We start from the raw sequence: 24,826 nt of genomic DNA on the forward strand, positions 1-24,826 counted from the left end.
TAGGATGATGTTAATAATATTTTTGAAACTAACAAATTTATTTTGAATTATTTAAGCTATTTGAGCTACTTAAGTATTCTTTTTCATAGTATTAAAAGTATCAGGTATATATATTTTCATCATACTTCATTTGTCTAGATCCTTATGTGGAACGTTTAATTATATTTTGCTGTCATAAAGAATTACTTTATACATTCATAGCTATATCTTTTATATAAAAAGCATTTTAGCATAAATTTCAAGAACTATGATTGCAAGATCAATGGCATGAAGAATTCTAAGGCTTTGACATAACAATAAATGATTGTCTTGTAAGGCATTACCAATTTATGTTCATCCTAGCAGTATTTGAAAGTACTCATTTCCCATACCCATGTCGAAAACAGATTTGACACTATTGGAAATCTTTACTAGTTTGATAGTTTCTTGTTAGTAACAGGTGAAAGGTAACTTCTTATGCTTGCTGATCATATGTATTGCTCCTTTTAGAGTATCTGTTAATACATTTCTGTGAGTTCTATTAATTGAACCTTAGTTGGGGGGAAGGGGTGACCCCAAGTCAAGAACACAGGTAAAAACCCAAAGCTTGCTACTGATATCTCAGGGCAAGGAGCAGTCTTGTAGGATTGAGCCATCAACCTGTGGATTCTGATGCTGTTTCCAAGTATATAGTGTCAGAAGTGAATTGGAGTACAATCAGCTAGTCTGCTGGTTTCTTGGTATGTGGGAAAAAACCTCACACACATTTAGTTACAAAACATTGTGTCATGTGTTGCACTGAATGTATGACTAAAGAAAAAAAGTATTTTTTGTTTGGATTTTCCTACTATATCCATACATTGCTTCCTACTATATCCATACAGTGTTCTGTTGACATGTTAACTAGTAAGAGAACAGGGGAAAATACTATAAAGCTTTTATTAAAGAACAAATTGCGCATTTTTATGAAATCTCTTCTAACACATATGATCCTAGTTTTCCTAAGATGTCACAATATTGAATCATTTGTATGTTCTTGAAATAAATCATACCTTGTCATGACAGGTTATTCATTCAACATATTCCTCTATTCCTTTCACTGATATTATTTAAGAACTTTACATCAATTTTCATAAATCAGATTGTTCCGTGTTTTTTCTTTGGTTAAAATCTTTTTCCCAGAACTTTGTTTCAGGAGTATTTACATTTATCAAAGAAGCAGATAAGCTTTCATCTATATCCTGTTGTTCCACAGTTTTTAATAGCACAAACATTTTTGATCTGTTTCTTTCAGGGTTACTACTCTGGGTCCTATCATTCTTCTTGAGTCATATCTTGTACTTCATTTTTACCAAATTACCATTTCACTGAGATCTTTAGTTTGTTGGAGCAAAAACAGTGTTTTGTGTGTGGATCTTCAGTTTTACCCTGCCCTCATTCTTAGTATTTTGAAAATAATATTCTTTTCTTCCTACACTCTTTCCAACCTTTATCCCTTCCTTCCTTCCTTCCTCTCTTGATTAGACTTGACAATAAAAATGGTCAAGTTTACCAGTCTTTTGGAAGATTAACCCTTTAAATGTATTAGGTAATTTTAATTTTTTTCAAGGAAATATTTATGGCTGCTTTTAGGATTTTATCCATGCCTCTGGTTTTCAGCAGCTTTGCTATGATATGCCTAGATGTAGTTTTCATTGTATTATCCTGTTTCAGAGTTGTAGCACATTTCAAATCTGTGGCTTGACAGTTGGTGGGTTTTTTCCCTTTGGTTTGAGAAAATCTTGGAAAATATTTTACATCTTCGATTACTGCTTCTTCCATGCCATCTTTTCCTTCCCTTCTATAGCTCTCATTTTAACATGAGTTATACTTGAGATGGTGTAGCCTATTTCTAGCATTATCTTTTCTGAGCTTTCTTATCTTCAGTCTGGTTATTTTATACTGACCTGTTTTCTAGTAAGAATCTTACCTCCTTTTCCAGCAAGCTGTTACATTCATCTTGTGTGTTTATACTTTTAGTTATTGCATTTCAGCTCTAAAACTGAATTTTTTTACAACAAATTATAGCTATCTGGTGAAACTCTCTTTTCTATTTTCATAGATACGTATTAATCACAGTTAACGTCTGTTTTTTAACTTAAATATCTCTCTGGACATCTGGGCCCTCTCACTGGACATTTTGCTTTTGTCAATTTATTTCCTTTTATCTTTTCCTTTTCTATGACTGCTAATTTTGTATAAATACCAGGCACTGTTATAAAAAATTGTAATCTTGATGATGTAATCATCTTCCAGAGAGAATTCATACTATGCTTTGATAAGCAGCTGAGAGGGAGAAAGGAGGCAAATTACCTAATCTAATCTGGGATTCTGTAGACTTGAGGCTAGGATGCAGACCACAACAGTGGAGACAAGTGTGGGTGCTTAAACTTGAAAAAACTTAACATTTAATATTAATTAAAATATTTCCTTCAGATATAGCTGCTAAAATAACAATTACTAAAAATAAATTCTAGAAATTAATGTTTAGTAAATGATATCAAAAGGCAATAACCCCAAACTTACTTCTTCTTACTTAAATAAATATAACTTATAGCATACATATACTATTTTAGAAACACTATTTGTGTTTGTGTGTTTTTTTTTGCTCAAGACTAATGCTCTAAAAGTAATTAAAAAAAAAAAAAAACAACCAATGCGCTACCACAGTTCCACTTCTGGCTTTTAGGGATTAGTTTATTGAAGGTAAGAATCTCACATATTTTTCTGCCTGGGCTGGCTTCAAACCAAGATCCTCAGATCTCAGCCTCCTGAGTAGCTAGAATTACAGATGTGAGCCACCAGCACCTGACGTAGAAATACTATTTTGTGATGTTTACTCCACGCCTCTTCCCAACTCCACATTCAAGGATATGACTACAAAACCCAGCAGATATTATAAATCAAGGACTGATTTTTCTGTTGACTGTCTAGATCAGTTGTTCTCAACTGGATATGACTTTGCATACCCAGGATGTACTTGAAAATGTCTAGAGAAAAAATTGGTCATGATTGAAGAGTAGAAGACAGGATGCTCTGGGCATCTAATTTGAAGGTAGTCTGGAGATCTATTCCTCACCAAATGTCAGATGTGTTGAGCCTGAGATACCCTGGTCTACTAGTATCTCTTCTTCCCAGAAGTAGGTCTCTGTCTACAATGTTTGTAATCTTTACTACTCTTCTCATGACTAGAATTGGTAAATGACTGGAGGGAGAAGGTGAGATTCATCCAAGTTTGTTTTATTATTCTTTTGTGGGTATTTTTCCCTACCACTTTGACCATACTCTTATTTTAATAGATCAAGTACTAGAGGAGGGCTTTTTTCCTTCATATCTTGGCCAATTGCTCAAGAAAGTCCTTTACTTGCAAGCCATCTATGTTCTTATCCTGAGCTTTCAGGTAAGACAAAGATGGAAGGCAACTCCTTCAAAACAAGTGTCTCTCATAAATTATATTATCTCGGAACAAAACAAAATCAAAACAAAAACAAAGTCAATGGGATGGGAGAAGTCAATTTTACATTCTCTTCAAAATAATATGTGAATTATTTCAATATAGCCAATGTTTTAGTAAGCCATGACTCAGAATCTAATTCATTTTGGAGCAGTTTCATTACACTAGAAAGCTTTAAAGGATTTAGAATGTGATGACAGGCAATTCAAATGTTTTAAAATTTGAAGTACACTTTGTTAAAGGTTAGCACTTCACTAGAATTATGGGCAATTTCCAGCTAGAATTCTATTAAAAGAACTCTTGAAGCTCATGCTGTTGTCCCTAGAATTCCACAGTGACTGACATGGAGTATTAGTAAATAATGGTCAGTGTTAAAAGAATTGAGGAGGTAGGATCTGAGTGGAGGGGAAGAATGGATATCTTCATTTTCTCACTGTATTCTTCTATCCTCTCCTGCCACACAGACAGAAAATTGCATCCAAGAGCGAAAAGTTCAATGTTAAAAGTCTCCTTTAGTGGTGAATGAAATAGCATACACGGAGTGGCACAGTTAAGTAAATTGTGTGTGGCATTGGAATGGAATTTCCTCAGTGAAAGAGCTTATGTTCTTAAAGAGCTAAAAAAAATGGCTTAAATTTTCTGGTAGCCTAGAATAAAATTGCACAGGAGGTTCATGTGAAATATAGCATGTGTGAATAGTTTTGCTGCAAAGTTCCATTGAAATGTAACAACACAGCTGGAGTAGTGACTCATCACACTAATATCTACTGCTAACAGACTCTAATAAAGCCTATACTTTCTCACATTATAAGATTTTTCAGGGTGTTGTTATAGTACATATTCCCAAAACATGGTCAAGCCTCTTACACTGAACATTTGCTGAGTACCTGGTATATATTAGGAATTCTTCTGTCATTGGTTTTTACACGTTTGTTTTTATTTTCGCCACTTTACAGATAATGAATCTGAGGCTGCATGTAAGGGCTGGTATCCAATAATTCTAATTGCTTTTAGCCTCTCTCTATTTTGACTGTTTGAGATAGGGGAGACACAGAGAAATTTCCAGACATTTAGGATTGCACATGTCAACTGGCCTTGAGCCTTCTTGGGAATGTACAAAGAACACTTTTAAGTGGAAAATATTTGGAATATAGTGACCTGAGGAAAAATATGACAGGAACTCAGTATGTAAAAATAAATTATATTGAGGAGAAAATAAAATAAAAATAAATTACATCAATTACTAGAATCCTGTCCATAAATCCAACCCCACCTCACAGAAATTGAATGGCTCAATGGCCTCCTACACACTGTCTATCAGGATTCCAGATACCTCCCTGAGGATAACAACCAGCCTGAAACTGAGTCTTTCTTGATGACCTGCCATGATGGATCTAGTTACTTTTAATTCAAGCCTTCATAGATTGAGATGACCTTCAATTTTCTACTTAAGTGCTGTGACAGATTTTTTTTCAAAGAATTGCAATATCTGCATGTTCAACTTGTTCCAATGATGTTGAGCAAAATAACCAGAATAAACAATATAAAATACTAAAATATTCTTTTATAATTTTTTAACTTTCTTTATAAAAAAATTTGAGCATTACTCTTCTAAATACATTTATATATTCACTGTGTGATTGTCATGGGCTATTATCATTTCTCAGTTGTCTCATAAGTGTTGTTATAAAGATTAAATGAGTTTATATAAAGCACTTAGTACCTGGTATACATTAAGTACCATATAAGCATTAGATATTATTTTAGTAAGATTGCATTTATCATTAATAAAATTGTATAAAATGAGTTAGTGCAAGGCCTATTAAGTAAATGTATGTAGAATATTACATGTTCTACGTTATTCCTTAAGTTCCAAACAAAATTGTCAGGAACTGTTTTCATGTTGGTAACACTGAGGTTTATCAGCTAACAAGAGAAAAACTTTCCTATTAAGGCTACTACAACTCCATAACCTTTTCTTTTCACACCCAGAAATGCATCTTGTGCACTGATGACTTATTTCCCATTTTCACCATGCTATTCCTATATTTAAAATTTTTCCAGATACCAACCAACAAAGTTTAGACATGCATATAAGCAATAAATAAATATCAAATTGTGATAAAGTTAGGAAGAGCAGTGTAAGTATTATTAGGGCATCACTTACCATAGGGCAGACAAGCACAAAGTAGAAATTGTAATGATTGGTAATACATATGACACGCCATAGAGAGACGAGGAACAACAAAGTTCACCCTGGGAGGACCAGATAGAAAGAGGACCAGAAAGAAAGGAAGAAAAGATGCTGGGGCTTAAAGGATTTCAAGTAGGAACTTAAATATCTTCTCTGATATTCAAGGACTTCACTAATTGATCCCCTATGAGGCTCCAGCCATATCTTCCACCACTCCCAACATAAACCATCTCCCCACCTTCCTTATTTCCTTGGAAAATCCACTTTTGATCTTATCTGTAATTCCTCTTGTCATATGCAACTTTCTCTACCAGGTTCTTCTACTTGGAAAAAAACTAAACTGCTTTCTCTACATAGTAAAATGTAGTTTCATCTTTTCTGTGAATCCTTGGCCAACTTAATGCAGTTATATATTTTCAAACTGAAAATATATTTGAGAATATATTTTCAAACTGAAACAATTGATAATACTAATAATATTTTGCCATCTTTAAACCTGTTTGTTATGCATTTCATACTATGCAAATAAAACCTTAAGTGCCTTTCGAAAAAAATGTTTAGCAAACATATTCTATTTGTTGTTCAATAACACCTGGCAAAGTATCAGCCAAAGCACAATATGAGTGGCCAAAATATTTTCTGAATTAAATTATTTTACCAATGTCTTCTCTGGTTTATCTGATGTGTAATAAATTCACTTTATGAAATTGTGAAAGTTCAAATAACCAGAGGTGAGAACACTCTTGCTTCTGTCAGTTAATTTACTAACTGAAAGTCAGAAGTACTATATAAGAAATAAACTAGCTTGGTAAAATTTGTGAATGTGGAGAAAATATGAACCATGGAATAAATTACACATTTGGTTTATAAGAAGCCTATGAATGAGGTTTTTGTACTTGGTAAGCAGTAAGAAAGTAGTATATCGTTCAAATAGGGAATGTATTTAGAATGTATGTTTGAAAATGAAATGAGAATAATTGAATAGCCTTTATTGTAAAGAAGTCACTCACGTAAAAGAAGAGGATTATGTACACATGTGCACATATACTGTAATTAGATAACAGAAATGAAAGCTGAGGGAACAAGTGCTCCATACTGATATGATTAAATGTTTTCAAATTCAGTACTTCATTTCTTCTTTCTTTTTCCTCTTATTATTTCTCATAATGATCTTCTAGTCTATTGTGCTTAATTCTCTTGTTGCTCCCTTCCATACAAAAAACAAAAAAACACTACACACATTCCAACTGGTTCCATACTTCATATCTCAAGCTTAAAACCAGTTTTGTAGAGGTTTTCTGATATCACTAATTCACTAAACTAATGATTGATTTTCAGATTTGGGTTATGAATCTCTAAAAAGCATCTTAACGGAAGTGGCGCTGTAGCTCAAGTGGTAGAGCGCTCGCCTTGAGCTGAAGAGCTGAGGGACAGCGCCCAGGCCCAGAGTTCAAGCCCCACGACCGACAAAAATAAATAAATAAATAAAAAGCATCTTAAAATATATATGTGCATATATATATACATATATATATGACATACTTTGTACCAGATATCAATTTGTTTCCTCCTGTCTCTAAATCCATGTAATTTGCTTGCTCTGAGAAAATGGAGTTGGGACCTTCAATTTTTTTTCTTTGTCAGCGAGCATGCCATTAAGCTTTGCAGTCAAGGGCCCAGGTAAGAGACGTCAGGAGGTAAAGACCTCTTCTTTTTTGGTTTGAGCATATCTGCTCTACAAGCTTCCTTAGCCCAGACAGCTTTTCTAGAACTGGAATTCTGTAGTACAACAGCTTCTCCATTCCCAGATGTATGCAGCTCTGGGTGTCTTCTCCAGTGCCAAGCTCTGGCTGTGTACATAGCTTCTCCTCTACCCAACTTGTTCCACATGCACAGCTTCTCTAGAACCCAGGTCCTGTGCAAAACCTTTTCCTGGGAAGCTTTCTTGGGAAGCTGCACACACAGCTTCCCAAGAGCCCAGTGGCTATAGCAGGAGCATTTTCTCCAGTGCCTGGTGCTCTTTTCAGCACACAGAGAATCCGTAGGATCCTATAGGCTGGTATCTGCTCTGGTAGCCCCTCCTTGGGTGGTTTTGTAGTGGACTGCCTCCTCTGAGACAATTCCTGCCCTAGGTTTTTCCTAACTCCCTAAGGGGTAGATTTCGGGCAAATTTCAAAAGGCAGATTTCCAGCAAGCTGCCACATCATGGCATTGTTATGAGTTGTCTGCCCTTTAGTAACTATGAACATGCCCTCTCTATCTCAGAGAAAGGAAAGGGAGGAAGCTCTCTCTAGGACACTCTGTGTCAGCCCTAATGGTCATGTTTGCTATTCCTGTATTCTCTAGAATTTCTCTTCACTTCTCACTAGCCAATCCCTCACCACTAAAATCCTCTGCTACAGTTCATAATTCTTTATATTAAACTTTCCTACATGAATAACTATGTGGGCTCTATATTCTGATTGGGTGCAGACTGATATATTCTTCCTCATATATTTTAAATCAACAACTAAAACATCATACCAGGCATTTAAATAACTGCAAAAGATAAATTTCTCTAGTTTTATATATTCCACATACATACTAATAGATAGATAGATAAATAGATAGATAGATGATAGATCAAAGCCTTAAAGCTACATATTTAAGTCACTAATGAGTGAAGAAATACATCACTATGAAGTAATTAGTAAATCCAGTCCTCACTGACAAACCAATCAAGTTAGAATTCTGCCTAAAGTTTTTCACCTTTCTCGGTTTTTTTCCTATTTAAAGAAGCATATTGAAACATGTTCTTATGGCAGCCCATTCAAGAAGGCAGATAAAAAGACAACAGATATAGAAACAGACAAACCGATAGACAAAGAAGTGGACTGAGCTGTGCCAGGAACCTTGCAAAATGAAATACTACTTTAATAGTTTTGCCAACACTGTTTGCTATGCTTTTGTTGGTCTCTTCTTCTGAAGTAATGTTCTTCTGAGCAATCACTCCAATGGGCTGGAAATGGTACCCATGGAAAATAAATCAATATTTGGGATAGGGGGAAAATGTGACACCTTTCATGAAGTGGTAATCCTTGTCTAGTCCTCAGTTCCACCTCTACCGTTGTAGGGTGTGGGGGGAAAACAACCTCCTATCAAAGCTGTTCATGCCTTATTGCACCTGACTTGTGATCACTCAGGGGACACATTCTCCAGACGGAAATGGCTGCACCAGTCCAATGAACAAACCCATCTTCAGTGGGAAGGAGAAGAAGCAAAGGGTTCCCACTGCCCCTCAAACATTAGATAAGAAACCATGAAGAGAAAAGCACTCAGTTAAAACGAGAACAGGTAGGATAAGAACATTAAACCACATTCCTTAAAAATTTTAGAAAAAAAAAGCTATCTTTATGAGAATGCTAAAAGAAACAGAGGTAATGTCACATCAAATATGAAATCTGATTACCACCCATATCTGTTTGGATAAGAGTCCTTTTTAAGGATTTGTAATTCAAAATCTCAAGTAGGTTAAATCCTTCATTTACAATGGCTCTGTTTCTTATTTAAAACAGTAAGTTTTCCTTAGATCCAGTACTTTAGTGAATTACATAATAGGGAAAGAGATGGAGAATCTTAAACAAAAAAGCAAAAGGGATGTGACCAATTTTTACCATTTGGGATGTTAACAAATTTAACATGGCTCAGCAACTATCTTTAGTGTTCCATCAAGCATTACAATACCAGCTAAAAGTGTTGAGATAAAAAGGACATGTGTTTTCTGAGAGGAAATGGGCGACAATTTGAAGGGTCTTTTTAGCATGAACAATAAATACCTAAGAATTTAGAGAAGATTCTCAACAAATATTAATGTGCAATAAGGTCTGTTCAATTTAAGGACAGTTTGAAACTCTTAAAAAAATTAAGGGACTATTTCCCATTGTTTTTGAAAAATCTATACTTGCTAGTGTATTAAAAGACAACATTTATGGACAGATATAAAGTGAGTTTTACAAACTACAAGTATATATTCTTTTTTTGGGGGGAGGGAGGGGTCCGGTCATGGGGCCTGAACTCTGGGCCTGGGTGCTGTCCCTCAGCTCTTCAGCTCAAGGCTAGCGCTCTACCACTTGAGCCACAGCACCACTTCCGCCTTTTTATTCTTTTTGCTTATGTGGTGCTGGGGAATCAAACGCAGGGCCTCATGTATGCAAGGCAAGCACTCTACCACTGAGCCACCTTCCCAGCCTCACAAGTATATATTCTTAATTGATTTTCCCCTAAGAAACTCTGTAGTTTTGTTTTAAATAAATGACATTTACTCTCAGATAAGGTTTCTGTCTTTTTATACCTCCAATCTAACAAGCCAATGGGAAATATAAGACTTCTAGGATCTTTTCCTCCTAGATAAATACATTTTTATATAAAGACTGTCTTTTCTGAATATGATCTATGCTCTCCTGAATATACAGTCTGAATTAACTACTGTGTTCAAAAAGCCTATTTACTATCTATTTTATGGTAAAATCTTGAGATATTTAAACTAAAGGTTTGAGATCAATGTAAAAACTGTTAACCTCACAGATTTCATTCTTACCTATCTTTAATTATCCATTAGTCTTCTCACATTACTTTCAATAAAGATATTTTTTCAATAAAGATTTTTTTTCCTTCTTGAAGAAGTATGGATAGCCTATTTGCTAAGTATAATTAAATCTGCGTGATGTATATGAAGAAGCTTCCATAGGGACCAATAAATTCATTTTGGGTCATCACTTGAAAGTAGAAAAATCAATAAATACATAAATATTTTTGTGCTCACCAAAATCCTATAACTGCCAAACACAGTAATTATTGAAATAAACAAGTTAATTCTGGGTATTTAAGAGATCTAAACACTGCAAAATCAACCAGTGTATAACAGTAATTCACCACGAAAGTCTATAATTACTTTTTGTTTTGGAAGTAGACATAGAAAAAGAAGTAAGGATTCTAAAGTGCACAGCAATAGCAAATTTGTTTCACTTGTGATATTTACATGCCTATAGGTGTTTAATATACTTACTTGAATAATGGAGTCCCACAAACAACACATTTATATATTCCAGGATCTTTGTGATGTGTGTATTCTCCTTCAAAGGCACTAATAAACAATAAACAGATCATCAAAAACAATTAAGCAAAGCTAGCCTCACTTCCAAGGATAAAACATATTAGCTCCTAAAATGCATTTCTCTAATAACTCTTTTCAAGGGCTTTTTGTCTTAGAACAAATCAAACATATGGAACTCTAAATAATACTAATACATTTTAAACCTACATAATAAAATGTGAAAATAGCTACATCAAACTAGTTGGGTTAAATTTTTTTTAAAAAATCAAGACACCTAGGTATGGAACACTTTTTTCCTATACAAAGTCTGTAGTGTGATTCACAATGTGTGTGTGTGTGTGTGTGTGTGTGTGTGTGTGTGTGTGTATTACATAAGATTTCTGCTATGCTACAATGTCTAAGAGTATACACGAAAATGCAGTAAGGGGCCAAGACTTTGAGTGGAAGTTTTATTTTTTGGTTTGAAAAGGAATATTGCAGCTTTAAGGGAATATTTTTCTAAGTTAACAATCTTAAAGGCTAGGAGGTCATTGAGCTAATACAAATCAGCTGTGCTGGCCCAACAAAAAGTCTATGTGCTCCGCAGCTTGTTTTTATTATCCTTTCACCCGCTTTATGAGGCCCAATTTTTTTATAAACAGAATTTTTAAGAATGACCTAATCTCTGGTTGTTTGTGTGCATTAAATCATTTTGCTAGTCGTGTACACAACAGGATGGGTAGAAGTCCCCCGAGCTGAGATTGAGGCCACCACTGGCTCACTGTCCAGTAAGGGTGGACGTTGTCAGAGACCCAACATTTTAGTAAGTTCAGTAAACAGTAGATACTGTGACAGGAAGAGAGGGTTGCCTATTAACAAGGATACCGTGTGTGGTAAAGAGCTCTTTCAGTAACTTTTCATGAATGAAAAGTTACATCATTAATAAATTTGGATCAGAGGTAAGTTTACGGCCCTAGGCCAAACCCCATGGTATAAATTGGACAACAAAATCGCTGGACCTTGGCAAGTTGCTTTTGAGCTGGAATCAGCTGAGAGAGACTTTATTCGCTAAAAACAGTCTTGGAAGCGAACAAACTCTTTTTTCAGGACTTTAGGGCGAACTTCCAAGGACCAAAGCCATGTGAGGGCAGTTATTGAAAATTTTTGACATTCCAACCACAAATGAGCCAATAAATACTTTCTCCACATGTGCTTCAAAAAGAAATTGGAGTGGGGCAGAAAGGAACGAAATTATGCTACCTTCTTTTTTGCAGCCAAAACGTCTACGCTTACAATGGCCACCTTCAAAATTTCAGCATCCTGGCATAGCTCCATGTCCCTCATGGTTTTGCTTCCTGTGATGTCTTCCCAAAAAATGTACCTAAATCGCGATCACTTCCACACATTTTGCTGTGAACTAAAACAGGCCCTAACAAAAGCCCTGTGACTTTACATAAGATAGGGTGTTCATTAAACAGAGGAAAGGACAAATAAAACTTAGTTCTAACCTAAACAATCGCAGTTCCAAACATTTTAGAAGTACTAATTTGTTGAATCCAGTAAGTAAGCACAGTATCCTTTAAATTAATTGACAAGGAAGAGGATTCAAAGGAGGATGAAGTAAACTAGCTCTTCCTTAATGGCTTTTCATTATAGCTCACCTTACCTTTCGGTCCCTTTCTCCTGAGTGACATGGTACTGCAGGGGTGTAAGCCGCTTCCTCAGTTCCTGCTGGGAAAAGACCACCTTACAGTTCTTTTTATCCCTACATGACCCTGGAAAGAGAGAGGATATGGGAGAACGAGGCTTTTTAGCTTGAATACTAAATAATTGCTTTGGCTAGCTGCCACAGCACAGCTTCTACAGTCACTTGTCAATGACCAGACCACTCCCTAATGCACCAGAAAATCTTACCTGAGCTGCAGCTGATTATTTCTCTTAAGTTTAAAAAGGTATTTCTTAAGATGCAAGTGATTCTACTGTAGCAGTGACAATGTGCTAGCATGTGATACTAAAAACTTCCTGAATATTTGCAAAATGGTGGTATCACCCTATCTCTTAACCTGAAAATCCTATTAAAAATTATTTCCAGAGGCTAAGTCTATTTGTAAGTAGTGACACTGTACACATAAGATTATGGGCATATTAAGTCAAATATAACTGCATTTAATAAGTTTGCATCTTGAATAGCTTAAAACTGTGTCATCTTTTAATTTCCATTCTAGAAGACTTAATTATCATCCTATTTATTTTTCTGTGAGCTCCTAGGTATATTTTTCTACAACTAGGAACTGCTCTTCTCTGTTATCCTTTCAGAAATTTCACCAGGTTCTAAACAGTCTTTAGAAATAAAAGTTTCTCTAAAGATTGTTATGTTACCATGTTAAAAGGGGAGCAATTTCAAAAGAAAATTTTCAGTAGGAGAAGGCATTTCTATTAAGACAGAATCAAGAAGTTCTCAACAAAGAGGAAAACAGGAAGGAAGAAAAGTCAATGCACAGAAGAAAAGTGAGTGCAGTTAATTTAAAGACCTTTAGCAACATACAGCTAGGAAGACTTCACTGATTAAGTGTATTTGAATGGTGAACTAATTTTACTGTGACTGTAATAACAATGGCAGCTTTTATTTCAATCTGTACAGACTGCAGTAAAATGTTCAGACAACACCTGTTTATATGTAGTATTTTATTTTACCTGCACAAATGATTGAAAAGAAATATAACTGTGGGACAGGGCAGCCATTACTCAACTGCAGTAAAATTGCTTTTCTTTGCCATCCATCACAGTAGGAAAGAAGCTTGCAGATGGTCCTAAATGTAAAGATTTCTTACCATGTTTTGAAGTTTCTAAAGAAAGTCTTCTCAGTTTCCTGAATATTAAATTCAACTTCTTTTGAAATACAAAGAAGTATCATTTAGGAGTGGAAATGCTTTCTACTCCTTTTACTTTCAAGGTATCTAACATCACATAATGTGAGAGCAGGGAAATTAAACACAGAAAAAAATTAACTAACCAGTTACTCTGATTGTGGGATCGAAGAAGGGTATCAACTTCCAGAATCAGGGCCACCAAGATAGAGTGGTTGATTTTCTATCAGAAAATATGAGGACAGAAAAGAGCAAATAGAAAAGGTAGGTCCCTGGGTAGGCCTGAGGAAATCACACTGCTTCTGCTGACCTTCAACAATGGACAGCACCCATTCCCTGGCCTGCAAAGAACCACAGGAACAGCTGGCACATCACAGATGATATGTGGACTTCACACCTCACTGGACCCAATGATAGATCAGGCTTTATCCAGATACCTATTAGTTACATTTTTAATATTGTCTAAGGAACAAATAAAAATGTCTCCCCGAGGACTGTCTGTTCTGCAGAGAAAGCTTCTCAACAGCATGAATGAAGGACAGTTTTTTCTTTAAGTAGACTGTGATAAGTGAGTTTCTCCTCAATTCATTAGACTCCCTACAAAACTTGTTCAACCACTTTGGAAAGCAGTATGGAGGTTCCTCAAAAGACTCCACATAGAGCTCCCCTATGACCCAGTAATTTTGTTTTTGTTTGTTGGGACCACTGTATTTTTTTAATTGTCAGAATTTCACTAAATAAAAACTTGACTAAATATCATGGTTAAAATGTTTCTTTTCAATGGCAATGGTAATTAAAATCTGTACAACTACAACTGAACAATTTTGTCTGAAATGTTTTTGTTGGTATATGTTCATTCATACAAAAAGACCAATTGTGTTCCCAAAGTTGAGAGAACTAAGCTACCCATCTGTATGTCATTTAGTACAAGAGAAGCAACTGCAGGTTTAAATTACATGGTATTGGATTGCAATTTCCTAACATTGGATGCTTTTCTGCTTTTTTACCTTGAGTCATTTACTAAGGAGTGTTCATAAAAAGTAGCTTAAAGCACAGATGCTTGCAAATCGTTTAGGCAAAGATGTTTCTCTCTTTTTCATTCTCCCCACTCAAAAATCTCTCTTTTCTGAAGTAAAAGAATAAAACTGTTGGTCAGTATTGATGAACCATGTCAACTATTTGTACTGGGGAAAAAAGGTAAAATTGAAAACATCTGATTCAAGTAAATAATACAAACATAAAAGCTTTACTGGTGAATGAAGGGTATTGAAGAGACTTTATTTCATAGATTAGAAATTACTTTTGATCTAAACATTCTTAAAAACAGATTGTTTTCCACTATGAGCCATCTCATTAACTGTGCTACAGAGACCTCATTTTAATGGTGAGCTTTGAAAGAGTGCTGCTGTATTCCTTTGTTAGTCGCCGTCTTATTTGTGAAGGGAATAAAGATTTCATTCCAGCTTTGTTTGTCTTTCAAGAACCACTAAAAGCAGTATTCACACAAATTTTGTAGGAATGTGCCCTATGTCATAGCCTACAAATTATTTGGTTTTGGTGCACTTAAAGGTCATCTTCCAAATTAGCAAAATTTTCCTACATCCTGGCTTTTCAACCTTAAATATAAATATTGTTTCCTAACTGTAAGTGAGGTTTGTTCCCTAAGAAATGCTAGTGATTATTTAAAGCTGTCAAATTTTATACGTTTTTATTATTTGGTCATATTATAGTCTCCAAACAGTAAGCCTTTTTTAAGTAAACCAAATAGCAAAAGGATATATATACATATATATGTATATATATATATATATATATATGCAACAAAAACTATTATTGTAATTTTACACTAAACAACTCTATGAGAATTTAGTCAGATTTTAGTAAATATCTTGCTACACAGTTTAATAATAATGTACTTCTTGAACAACTGAAAGCTATACTATTACATTAGCTCTTCTAGCTTACCCTCAAATTGGCATATATAAACACAGAAAAGTTTCACTTTTGTCTCTTGATTTCTTGTTCTCTATCAGACTCACTTTTCTAAAGTCATATGGTGCCACTGTTCATTTTGAAGGTATCATTTCATTTTGAAATTCTAGAGTAATTCATTGAATGGTTTCCCTTTACTATCTTCACTTACTGTACTGTAATTTTCTTATTACACAAGGTAATTCAACATTAGTATTGTGACATCTGTTGAATGACCTCTCAATTGGCTTAGAAATATGTTGAGGAAAGACATTTCCCTTTAGTTAAATGTTCTAATATTGTACTTTGAAGGCACCAAGGGTGTGTGTATACAAATATAACACAAGTATGCTTAAAGGAGTAATATAACCCCTTTAGTATCTAATCGTATTCCATTCCTTACAGTGTAATTTTGGTATAGATCAGTTCTATCTTGATTCCAATCCAGGACTATTAATAACTAAGGTCTCTTTTTAGATTGACGCTATTCCATGTTGTGGCTCAAGGCAGATTATTTGGAAACTCCAGTGGAACGCTCTTGTTGTATGGAGAAATAAGCTTACAGAGTTTGCTTTCTGGTTCTCCTGCTTCCTGATCAAGTGACTTTAAACAAATCACTGCTCCAACTATGTGCTGCCAACCTTCACAGATTTGCTGCTTTAAGGATAGCAGCAATTATCACACCTAAATCTTGTTTGAATAAATGCAGTGTTACCTTATTATTCCAATCTCAGTGAATTCTAAAACTGGAATTGAATTTTTTTAATTTTTTTTTGCCAGTCTGGGGGCTTGAACTCAGGGACTGATCACTGTCCCTGAGCTTCTTTGCTCAAGACTATTGCTCTACCACTTGAGCCACAGCACCACTTCCAGCTTTTTATGTGGTACTAAGGAATCAAACCCAGGGCTTCATGCATGCTCGGCAAGCATTCTACCACTAAGCCACATTCTCAGCCCTCGAACTGAATTTTAAAAGGCAGTCCACTTGATACTTCCAAGCGTATCAATATTTATTGATATTTTTCTATAATAATTCCCTCACACTGGTATTTTTAAGTTATCTTCAAAAAATCAGCAAAATTGGAAAGTGAAGGAAGAAAATAAAATCAGACTTTGCATCCTACTGTGTGCCCTGCACATTTCTAGGAACATAATCCTAGAAGGAACTGAAATTCACAGAAGTTATAACTTACAAAGTAGGCATAGCAACTCAAACCCACATTGTCTGATTGCAATCCCATACATATTTCTGTCAAGGAAAAGAAACACTACATTTTTCTCCTCAAATAATGCAATAAATTTCAGCTTTAAAAAACCATCCTTAACTATCGTTTTAAAAACTATAATCACTGAAGTATATACAGAAAAGTAAATACATCTGTCCATTAGTCAATGTTTGTTTTCCCTAAATTCATTCCTTCAACACAGGGTCAGTGACAAGGTTCATACAGGAGTCTCACCATATCTATAAAATGTTGAAAGGCTTTTTAACTTTCTGTTAAGAAGTAAGTCAGATCTGTTACCTAAATGTTTAAAGCACTTTTAAGTCATAAATTTTATATTTCAATGTAGAAAAAAACTAAACTAAACAAAACCTAAAGATCCCAGAACTTTAATTTTGGTTACAAAAATCTGGATTTTTTTCAGTAAAGAAGACTCTATTACATAATTTTTCATGATGATAAATAAGAGATAAGAATATCTTGTTTTGCTTTAAGTTTAAAGTTAAAACAGTAAAGTTCATGTTTAAGCATCTTACAAACTATATTTAAAGGTGGTATAAATTTAAAGAATACTTCAATTTTTAACCATAAAATTTAATTAATTTATATTAGTTATTAGCCTGTCATACTGGAAACATAAAAACAATTATTTATTCCAGGCTTATCAGTGTTAGAATGTGTGAGAATTTATAAAATTTAAAACCAATCCATTTTTAGGATAAAATATAAAATATATGCCATGAACAAATTATTTTGCATTTGTTTGCATTCTACCAATTTAATAAAAGCTTTAAGGGCAAAATGCAACATTTAGGGGGAAGAAACATTTCTCTACTTGTAGAATCATCTCTAATTTTTTTAATTTTTCTACCATTTAGGAAAAACACTCCTGAAATTAGCATAGAATTTAAACTGTTAGGACATTTTGCTTCAGGCCTCCAGTTTCCACAAAACTAAGGCTGCGCAGACCTTGTTTGATTGAAGCCCTTTACATATTTCTGTCAGGTTAAAAACTATGCTACGGGGCTGGGAAGGTGGCTCAGTGGTAAAGTGCTTGCCTTGCATGCATGAGGCCCTGGGTTTCCTCAGCACCACATAAGCAAAAAGAAAAAAGCCGGAAGTGGCACTGTGGCTCAAGTGGTAGAGCGCTAGCCTTGAGCTGAAGAGCTGAGAGACAGTGCCCAGGCCCAGAGCTCAGGCCCCACGACTGGACCACCCCCCCCAAAAAAAAACTATGCTACAACTTTCTTCTCAAATTATGCAATGAATTTCACCTTAAAAATTATTACTGACAATTTAAGATACCTTGAGGACCACTGATCCAAAACCTCTCCTTAAAAAAAAAAAAGAATCGGAAGTGGCGCTGTAGCTCAAGTGGTAGAGCGCTTGCCTTGAGTTGAAGAGCTGAGGGACAATGCCCAGGCCCAGAGTTCAAGCCCCACGACCGACAAAAAAAAAAAAAAAAGAATCAAGAATATTGCATAGGTGAATATGTTCAAAGTACTTCATACATATATATGAAAAGAAAATAATGGAACCTGTTAAAACTTATTTTAAAAGTTGAATTCTAGCTATTCAGGAGACTGAGAACTGGAGATCAATCCTGAAAGATCAAGGTTCAAAGTCACCCTGGGCAGAAAAGTCTGCAAGACTCCAACATCAATTGCCAGCAAAATGCTTGAATTAGAGGTATAGCTCAAGTAGAAGAGCACTAGCCTTGAGCAAAAGTCAAGTGAATCTGAGGTCCTCAGTTCAAGCCCCTGGTATGAGCAAAAAATAAAAAAAAATTAATTTATCCAAGCACATTACATGCATGTATAGAAATACCACAATGAGCCCTCTTTTTACAATTAATAAAAATGTTGAGTATTTACAGAATGCCAGGTACTATATTCAGCAAAATATATTCATTCAATAATTATTTATTGACCACCAACTATGTGCTGATATTGTTTTAAACACTTGGCAGAGAACAAAATATAGACCATACTTTTATGGCATTTCTTCTACAGGAGAGGTATAGGAAGACAGATAAAATATACTGATAGTAAGCAGGTAAATTATAAAATCTCTTAGAAGGTGGCAAGTATGCAATAGAAAAAAAGCAAACGTAGAGCCATGCTATGAAGATCAAGAGTGCTAGAAGTTAGGACTGCAGTCTTATTAGAGTGGTCAAGGTAAGTTCTCAGTAAGGTGACAGTCTTTCTTCAAAGCACTGAAGGAAGAGAGGAAGCTTGCTGTGCTGATGTCTGAAGGAAGAACTTTACAAGAGGAACAGGTAACATGAATGCAAGTATAAAAACCTTAATATGAATGGAGTAAACAATTCAAGCATGCAAAGAATGTGCTTTTAAGCCAGGAAAGTTACTACTACATATCTTAATTCAAAAGTTGTTTAACATGCCCTGTTTTTACTTGCAAGGGAAATCTTAAGTGAATGTCCTTTAATCCCAGTGCTATACTCAAAAAAGCTCTCAGAAAATATTTGTCTGGCTGAACTTTTAATATACAATCAACATGAAAACTATGCTAACTTACTTTGTCTACTATATATCAACCCACTTAAGACTACAGACCATCATTCTCAACCTGGAGTCGTGTGAAAGAGGATACTTCAATAGATGTTTTTGATGAAGAATTTGGGATGAGCATAGGAAAAAAAATGGTTCTTATAACAAATGCCCTATCCTTCTGAAACACTTTAAATCTATTCTTCAGAGTAATCACAGGTATAGGGAACATCCATAAAGAAATAATCAAAGGAAGGCCTATCTTTTTATTTTAAAAAAATCTTAATTTTTACATTTAGTTTCCATTTAATTTCTTCTGTATTGCAAGCTCTAGCTATGATATATACAAAATTAAACTATAATTCTTAGCAATTACAAAGCAAACAATTAGTTTTTTAAAGAAAATATTTTTCTTCTCCATATGTGATTTAAAATCATACCTTTATTCATCATAATAGTAATCATATTTTATGCTTTCTCACTGTTTTTTCTGTTACCTTACATGAATTAATTATATAATTAGCTTTAGTTGTAATCATGCATGCACAGAGTCCTAATTAACCTCACTGGACATTATAAGCAATGCCAAGACAACATTCTGTTTTAAACTTCTGAAATTAAGAATACCATGCTTTAATGGTACATAGGTGATAAAATAAGTCCTCTACTTTCTTTAATGACAGTATAAAAAGTTAAATCCAGAAGAAATTTTCTTCCAATTTTTCTTCCAATTCAATTGCCCTGTTAATTTTACCCCTTTCCATCACTCTTACTACTAGTGTATTTCCTTTGCAAGATAAATAGTTACATGGACAAATACAGTAAGATGCAATTATCACCAAACATCTTGAGTTGGTTCTACTTTGTTTTTCCAGGCACTCTGTACATTCTTTGAAGATATATATTGTTAATCCTAATACTGAGCCATACTTTACAAAGCGACATATTAATCATATAGATTGTATTAAGAATTGTGACGAGCAACATAAAGTTCCAAATAAATAAGTTCAATTTCTCACTGAGGAGAGCACAGCTTTGTGGAGAGTTAGGAAAGAGGATGTTGATACTCTCACACTTTGCCCACTAGATTGACCATGCTGACTAAAACAGGAATATAGAAAACTCAAATATTCATAGAACACTATCTGCCAGGTCAAAAATGCCAAAGACCCAAGTAGGGAACAGAACTCCACCTACATAAGAAGACAGGTATAATATGTTAACTGTGTACATGTCAAGATGGTAAAATTCTCCTGCCCTGTTGAGAGGTATATAAAGCTATGCCAGTTATTTTTACATGGGCAAGAAATGGGACAAACTATAGATTCAGATTTGAAAGAGGAAAAAAATGGAGATCTAAGAAATATGTGTTCAGCCGGGCGCTGGTGGCTCACGCCTGTAATCCTAGCTACTCAGGAGGCTGAGATCTGAGGATCACGGTTCAAAGCCAGCCCAGGCAGGAGAGACCGTGAGACTCCTATCTCCAATAAACCACCAGAAAACCGGAAGTGGCACTGTAGCTCAAGTGGTACTGAAGAGCTGAGGGACAGCACCCAGGCCCAGAGTTCAAGCCCACGACCGACCAAAAAAAAGAAATATGTGTTCCACATGGTATCTTAAGCTTATTAATATAATTTAAATTAACCTCAATGTAGTAAAAACTGATCTGTGCTACTGCTTGATTTTCTTGAGAGAAGACAATGGAGAGGTCCATCACCATGTTCATCTTAATGAAACACTGATTAATGATTCACCTTAATATCTGTAACATAGGGGCCATATTTTACCTTTCTCTATTCTACCTGCATATTACAAATATCTTATTGTTTAATTCATGTGTGAGCATTCATTTTATCAGCATTGAGTGCCAAAAAGTAGTTTATCAAATCTTCAAAATTTAAGTCATTGTTTACTAAAATGTGGACCAAAAAGCTAAGCGTTTACAGAAATATTTAAAACATCTCTTGATCCAAAACACAGTTTTTCATTCTTGCAAAGAATATGAGTAAAAGAATTTTTTTTAAAGCACTGCCATCATCAAGTGACAACAGTAGAAGGGAAAGTCACTTAGCTTCAATTGTATCTGATTGCTTGTGAAATGTCTAACAAAGTTGAAGTTCCCTGTTTTTAATTTTTTTTCTTTTAGTATGGGTCTTCACTAGAACATCATAGCCCATACAGAAAAAAAAAATTAAAAACAGACAGGCTCATTTCCATTCTACTTTTCACATGCAATCAAAAAGATTTGCAAAAAAAAAAAAAATTCTTTCTTTCCTCTCCCCCTTGGGAAGCACGGACTGGTGAGTAGATGAGAAGTAATCTCCCACAAAAAAAAAAAAAAAGAAGAAGAAAGAAAAAAGGAGGAGGAGGAGGAGGAGGAGGAGGAGGAGGAGGAGGAGGGGAGGGGGAAGGGAAGGGGGAGGACAAGGAAGAGGAGCTCTCCCTTAGATTACCCATGGTTTAACATGGCATATATTTCATTAGAAAGAAAATAAAATTGATATTGTCTAAAAACTCAAGTTTGCAAATTTCCCAAATTACATTATACCTCATATCAATTCTTGAATCTAAATTAAACACAATGGACCAAAAAAAAAAAGTCTTAGCAATTGCCACTCAATGAACAGGCAACCCTGACTCCAGAAAAATGTGAGAGATTCTAGAAGAAAGGTCAAAATTTACATCTTTCTTTTCATCCAGAAAATTAAAACAAAACAAAACATCCCCTGAACTATTCAGCCTCTCCTAAAGGACAATCCTCATATATATTGATATATTGGCTATCTTTACATTCCCAACAATGTGCCTGAACAAAAGACTAAACATATATTTCTCAAATTTACTTATTCAACTCTCCATTGTAATTATCTAAAATATTCCTAGATGTTTTCTAAATGCCTCTAGCTCAGTTTCTTTGAACTTGTTTTAAAACTCAATCATAACATTTGCTAAGTAAATCAGTAGTTTTTTAATGAGTGTAAATGATAAAGTGAAAAAACTTTTTCCGTTAAAATTACTCAATCTTGGGGCTGGGAAGGTGGCTCAGGGGTAGAGTGCTTGCCTTGCATGCATGAGGTCCTGGGTTTGATTCCTCAGCACCACATAAGCAGAAAAAGCTGGGAGTGGCGCTGTGACTCAAGTAGTAGGGGACTAGTTGAGCTCAAGAGCTGAGGGACAGCACCCAGGCCGAGTTCAGGCCCCATGACCAACACACAAAAAAAAGTGACTGCCAAAAATGTGAATAGGTCCTTCTTCCTGCAGAGTGAGAAGTTGCTATGGTGAAATCAAAGTAGAAAAACCTAGCTTACATGTGTTTGATGTAGATCTTCTCAGATCCTTTTTAAGCTCATATATATATATACAAATATATATGGCATTTCTATACACAATTATGTTATTGGAGAAGAAAAAAGTTGCCCAGCTTATAATAAGATGGAAAAAGATGTATATTAAAATTTATGAAATAGGAAAGAATGAACTTTCTCAATTTGGTGATCTGTTTTATAGGAAGATTAGTAGAACTACTATTCCTCATATTATCACTTGGGAAAAGACAAATATTTGTCTAAAATTCTCAAAAAGAAATTAAGGCCTAAAGAAATTTCCTGATGTGGTCATATACCTAGTTAATGCAAGCCAAAATCCTTAGCTTATAGCTTTCTTCCATTTATTCCTTCATTCATTACATTCCTTCTGGATCCCATGTTTTACAGTACTTCAAAATGCCATCTATTGCTAACCCATGTGTCCATAGCCCATTCTCATCCCTACCTTATATCTCCTACCCCTACCATTTCCTTTTAATTACATCTGCACATTCCTTCAATATTCTTCAGAAAGAAAACTGTCATGTGTGAAATCCTATTCCAAGAAAGCTAGTCAGCCATTTGAAATAGAGAGAAGCACAATGCTTCTCACTCCTATTAAAGAAATATTCATATAGACTCATAAAACCATCAAGAATGTAATTCCTTTCAGTGTATAGATAATAAATTGCAAACCCAAAGTGGCTATCTGTCCCACAAGAATGTACATTTATTAAGAAAAAATATCATATTACTTATCAGCACTATGCTGATAAATCAGATCATATTACTTATTCACAATCATTTATTAATTCATATTTATTCATATTTATTCATTCATATTTATTAAAAACCTATTATATGCAACAGACAATTCAAGTTGCTGAAATAGAACAGTGAGTTAAACAAAAATCTCTGATTTCCTGGATCTTATTTTTCAGAAATCAATTCTTTTTCTTTAAAAAAATTAGATTTGCCTGATCAATCCATCACTTTTCCCAGACTTATTTGATATCTTCTTCCCACACTACTTTCTCCCACAATTTCTTGTTCCACGGAACAAGTTTTTGAGAAATGTGGGCTAATACAAAACCTAAGAGCCATGTCTAATTATGTAAGATTTGGCAGTAATGTTATATAATTTTCAGTTTAGACAAAGAATAAGAATAAAATATACAACATAAATCATGATGCACTGTGTTTATAAACTGCTTTGTTGAATGGAAACTCTTTTGTACAACTACTTAAAGGTAATAAAACTATGTTAAAAAGTATGAAAAATACAAAAGAAAAATTCCTGGGACTGTAAGTTTTCACAATGTACCTATGTGCTTAGTGATAGTATGCATCCACACTAAAGCAAGTTGGTGATAGAAACAAACTAGTAAACGTAAGGAATAAACTCCAATCTGCTGCTTCCTCAGTTCCAATTACATGAAAGCAGGCTCTAAAATTCACTGTGATGTTACCTAAAATAATATATAAATGGTAAGATATTAATCACATATATCAGTTGCACTGGTCTGAGTCAACACACATTTTTGCAACAAAATAAAACCTTACAAAATTACAAATTATAGAACTCTACATTTTGTTTGCTTAATATTCAAATAATATAATATTTTAAGTTAATCTCATTACAATTTTGTGTCTGAATGTAATAAACAGAGTTGAAGAAAACATTTACCATAAAAGTTATTAAGTAAATATGAATGTATAATAGTATGGCAATTATTAATCAAATAACTGATATCTTTTACCATTTCATAGCATATTCTTACAATATGCTTAGTTTTAAAGGACCAACCCAAGTACAAATATATTAAAGATTATTAAAGAAAAAAGAGAATTTAAATAAATAAAATTGAGGGTTTAAAATTAGAAATAAATACCCAGTTTCAAGTACAAAGGCACAAAAATAATTGAATATAATTTGTCACTCTATCATAATAAAGCCTATTTTAAAGAATTTTAAAATAACATGCATCTAGTAAAAGCAATCATAAGAAATTCTTTCTCTAAAAAATTGTCTAGGTTGAAACTCTAAAGTAGGAAGACTCATAATAAAAATTCATCTGGTATATATGTTCTATATTAGTAAGCATCTGAACTTTGTGAATGTCATTCATGACACATTCCTTCATTAAACTTGTATTTATTGAAAGCAAGAAGCAGCTCGTTTTAATAAATTTCTCCTATTCATTTGGTAACCT

General features: G+C 34.4%; 1 protein-coding gene across 3 annotated transcripts in view; it reads right to left on the bottom strand.

The window, feature by feature from the left end:
• Msrb3 (methionine sulfoxide reductase B3) overlaps positions 1–24,826 on the bottom strand; it is a 118,084-nt gene that overhangs the window by 59,714 nt on the left and 33,544 nt on the right. For all 3 annotated transcript variants that reach the window (XM_042699020.1, XM_042699022.1, XM_042699021.1), the window contains 2 exons: positions 12,404–12,512; positions 10,711–10,788 (listed from right to left, as the gene is read on the bottom strand). In XM_042699020.1, coding sequence (XP_042554954.1) covers positions 10,711–10,788; positions 12,404–12,512 — 187 coding nt within the window. The remainder of the gene's footprint in view (positions 1–10,710; positions 10,789–12,403; positions 12,513–24,826) is intronic.

Source organism: Dipodomys spectabilis, unplaced genomic scaffold (assembly GCF_019054845.1).
Source record: "Dipodomys spectabilis isolate Male_0828 unplaced genomic scaffold, ASM1905484v1 ptg000234l, whole genome shotgun sequence".
Taxonomy (NCBI): Eukaryota; Metazoa; Chordata; class Mammalia; order Rodentia; family Heteromyidae; genus Dipodomys; species Dipodomys spectabilis.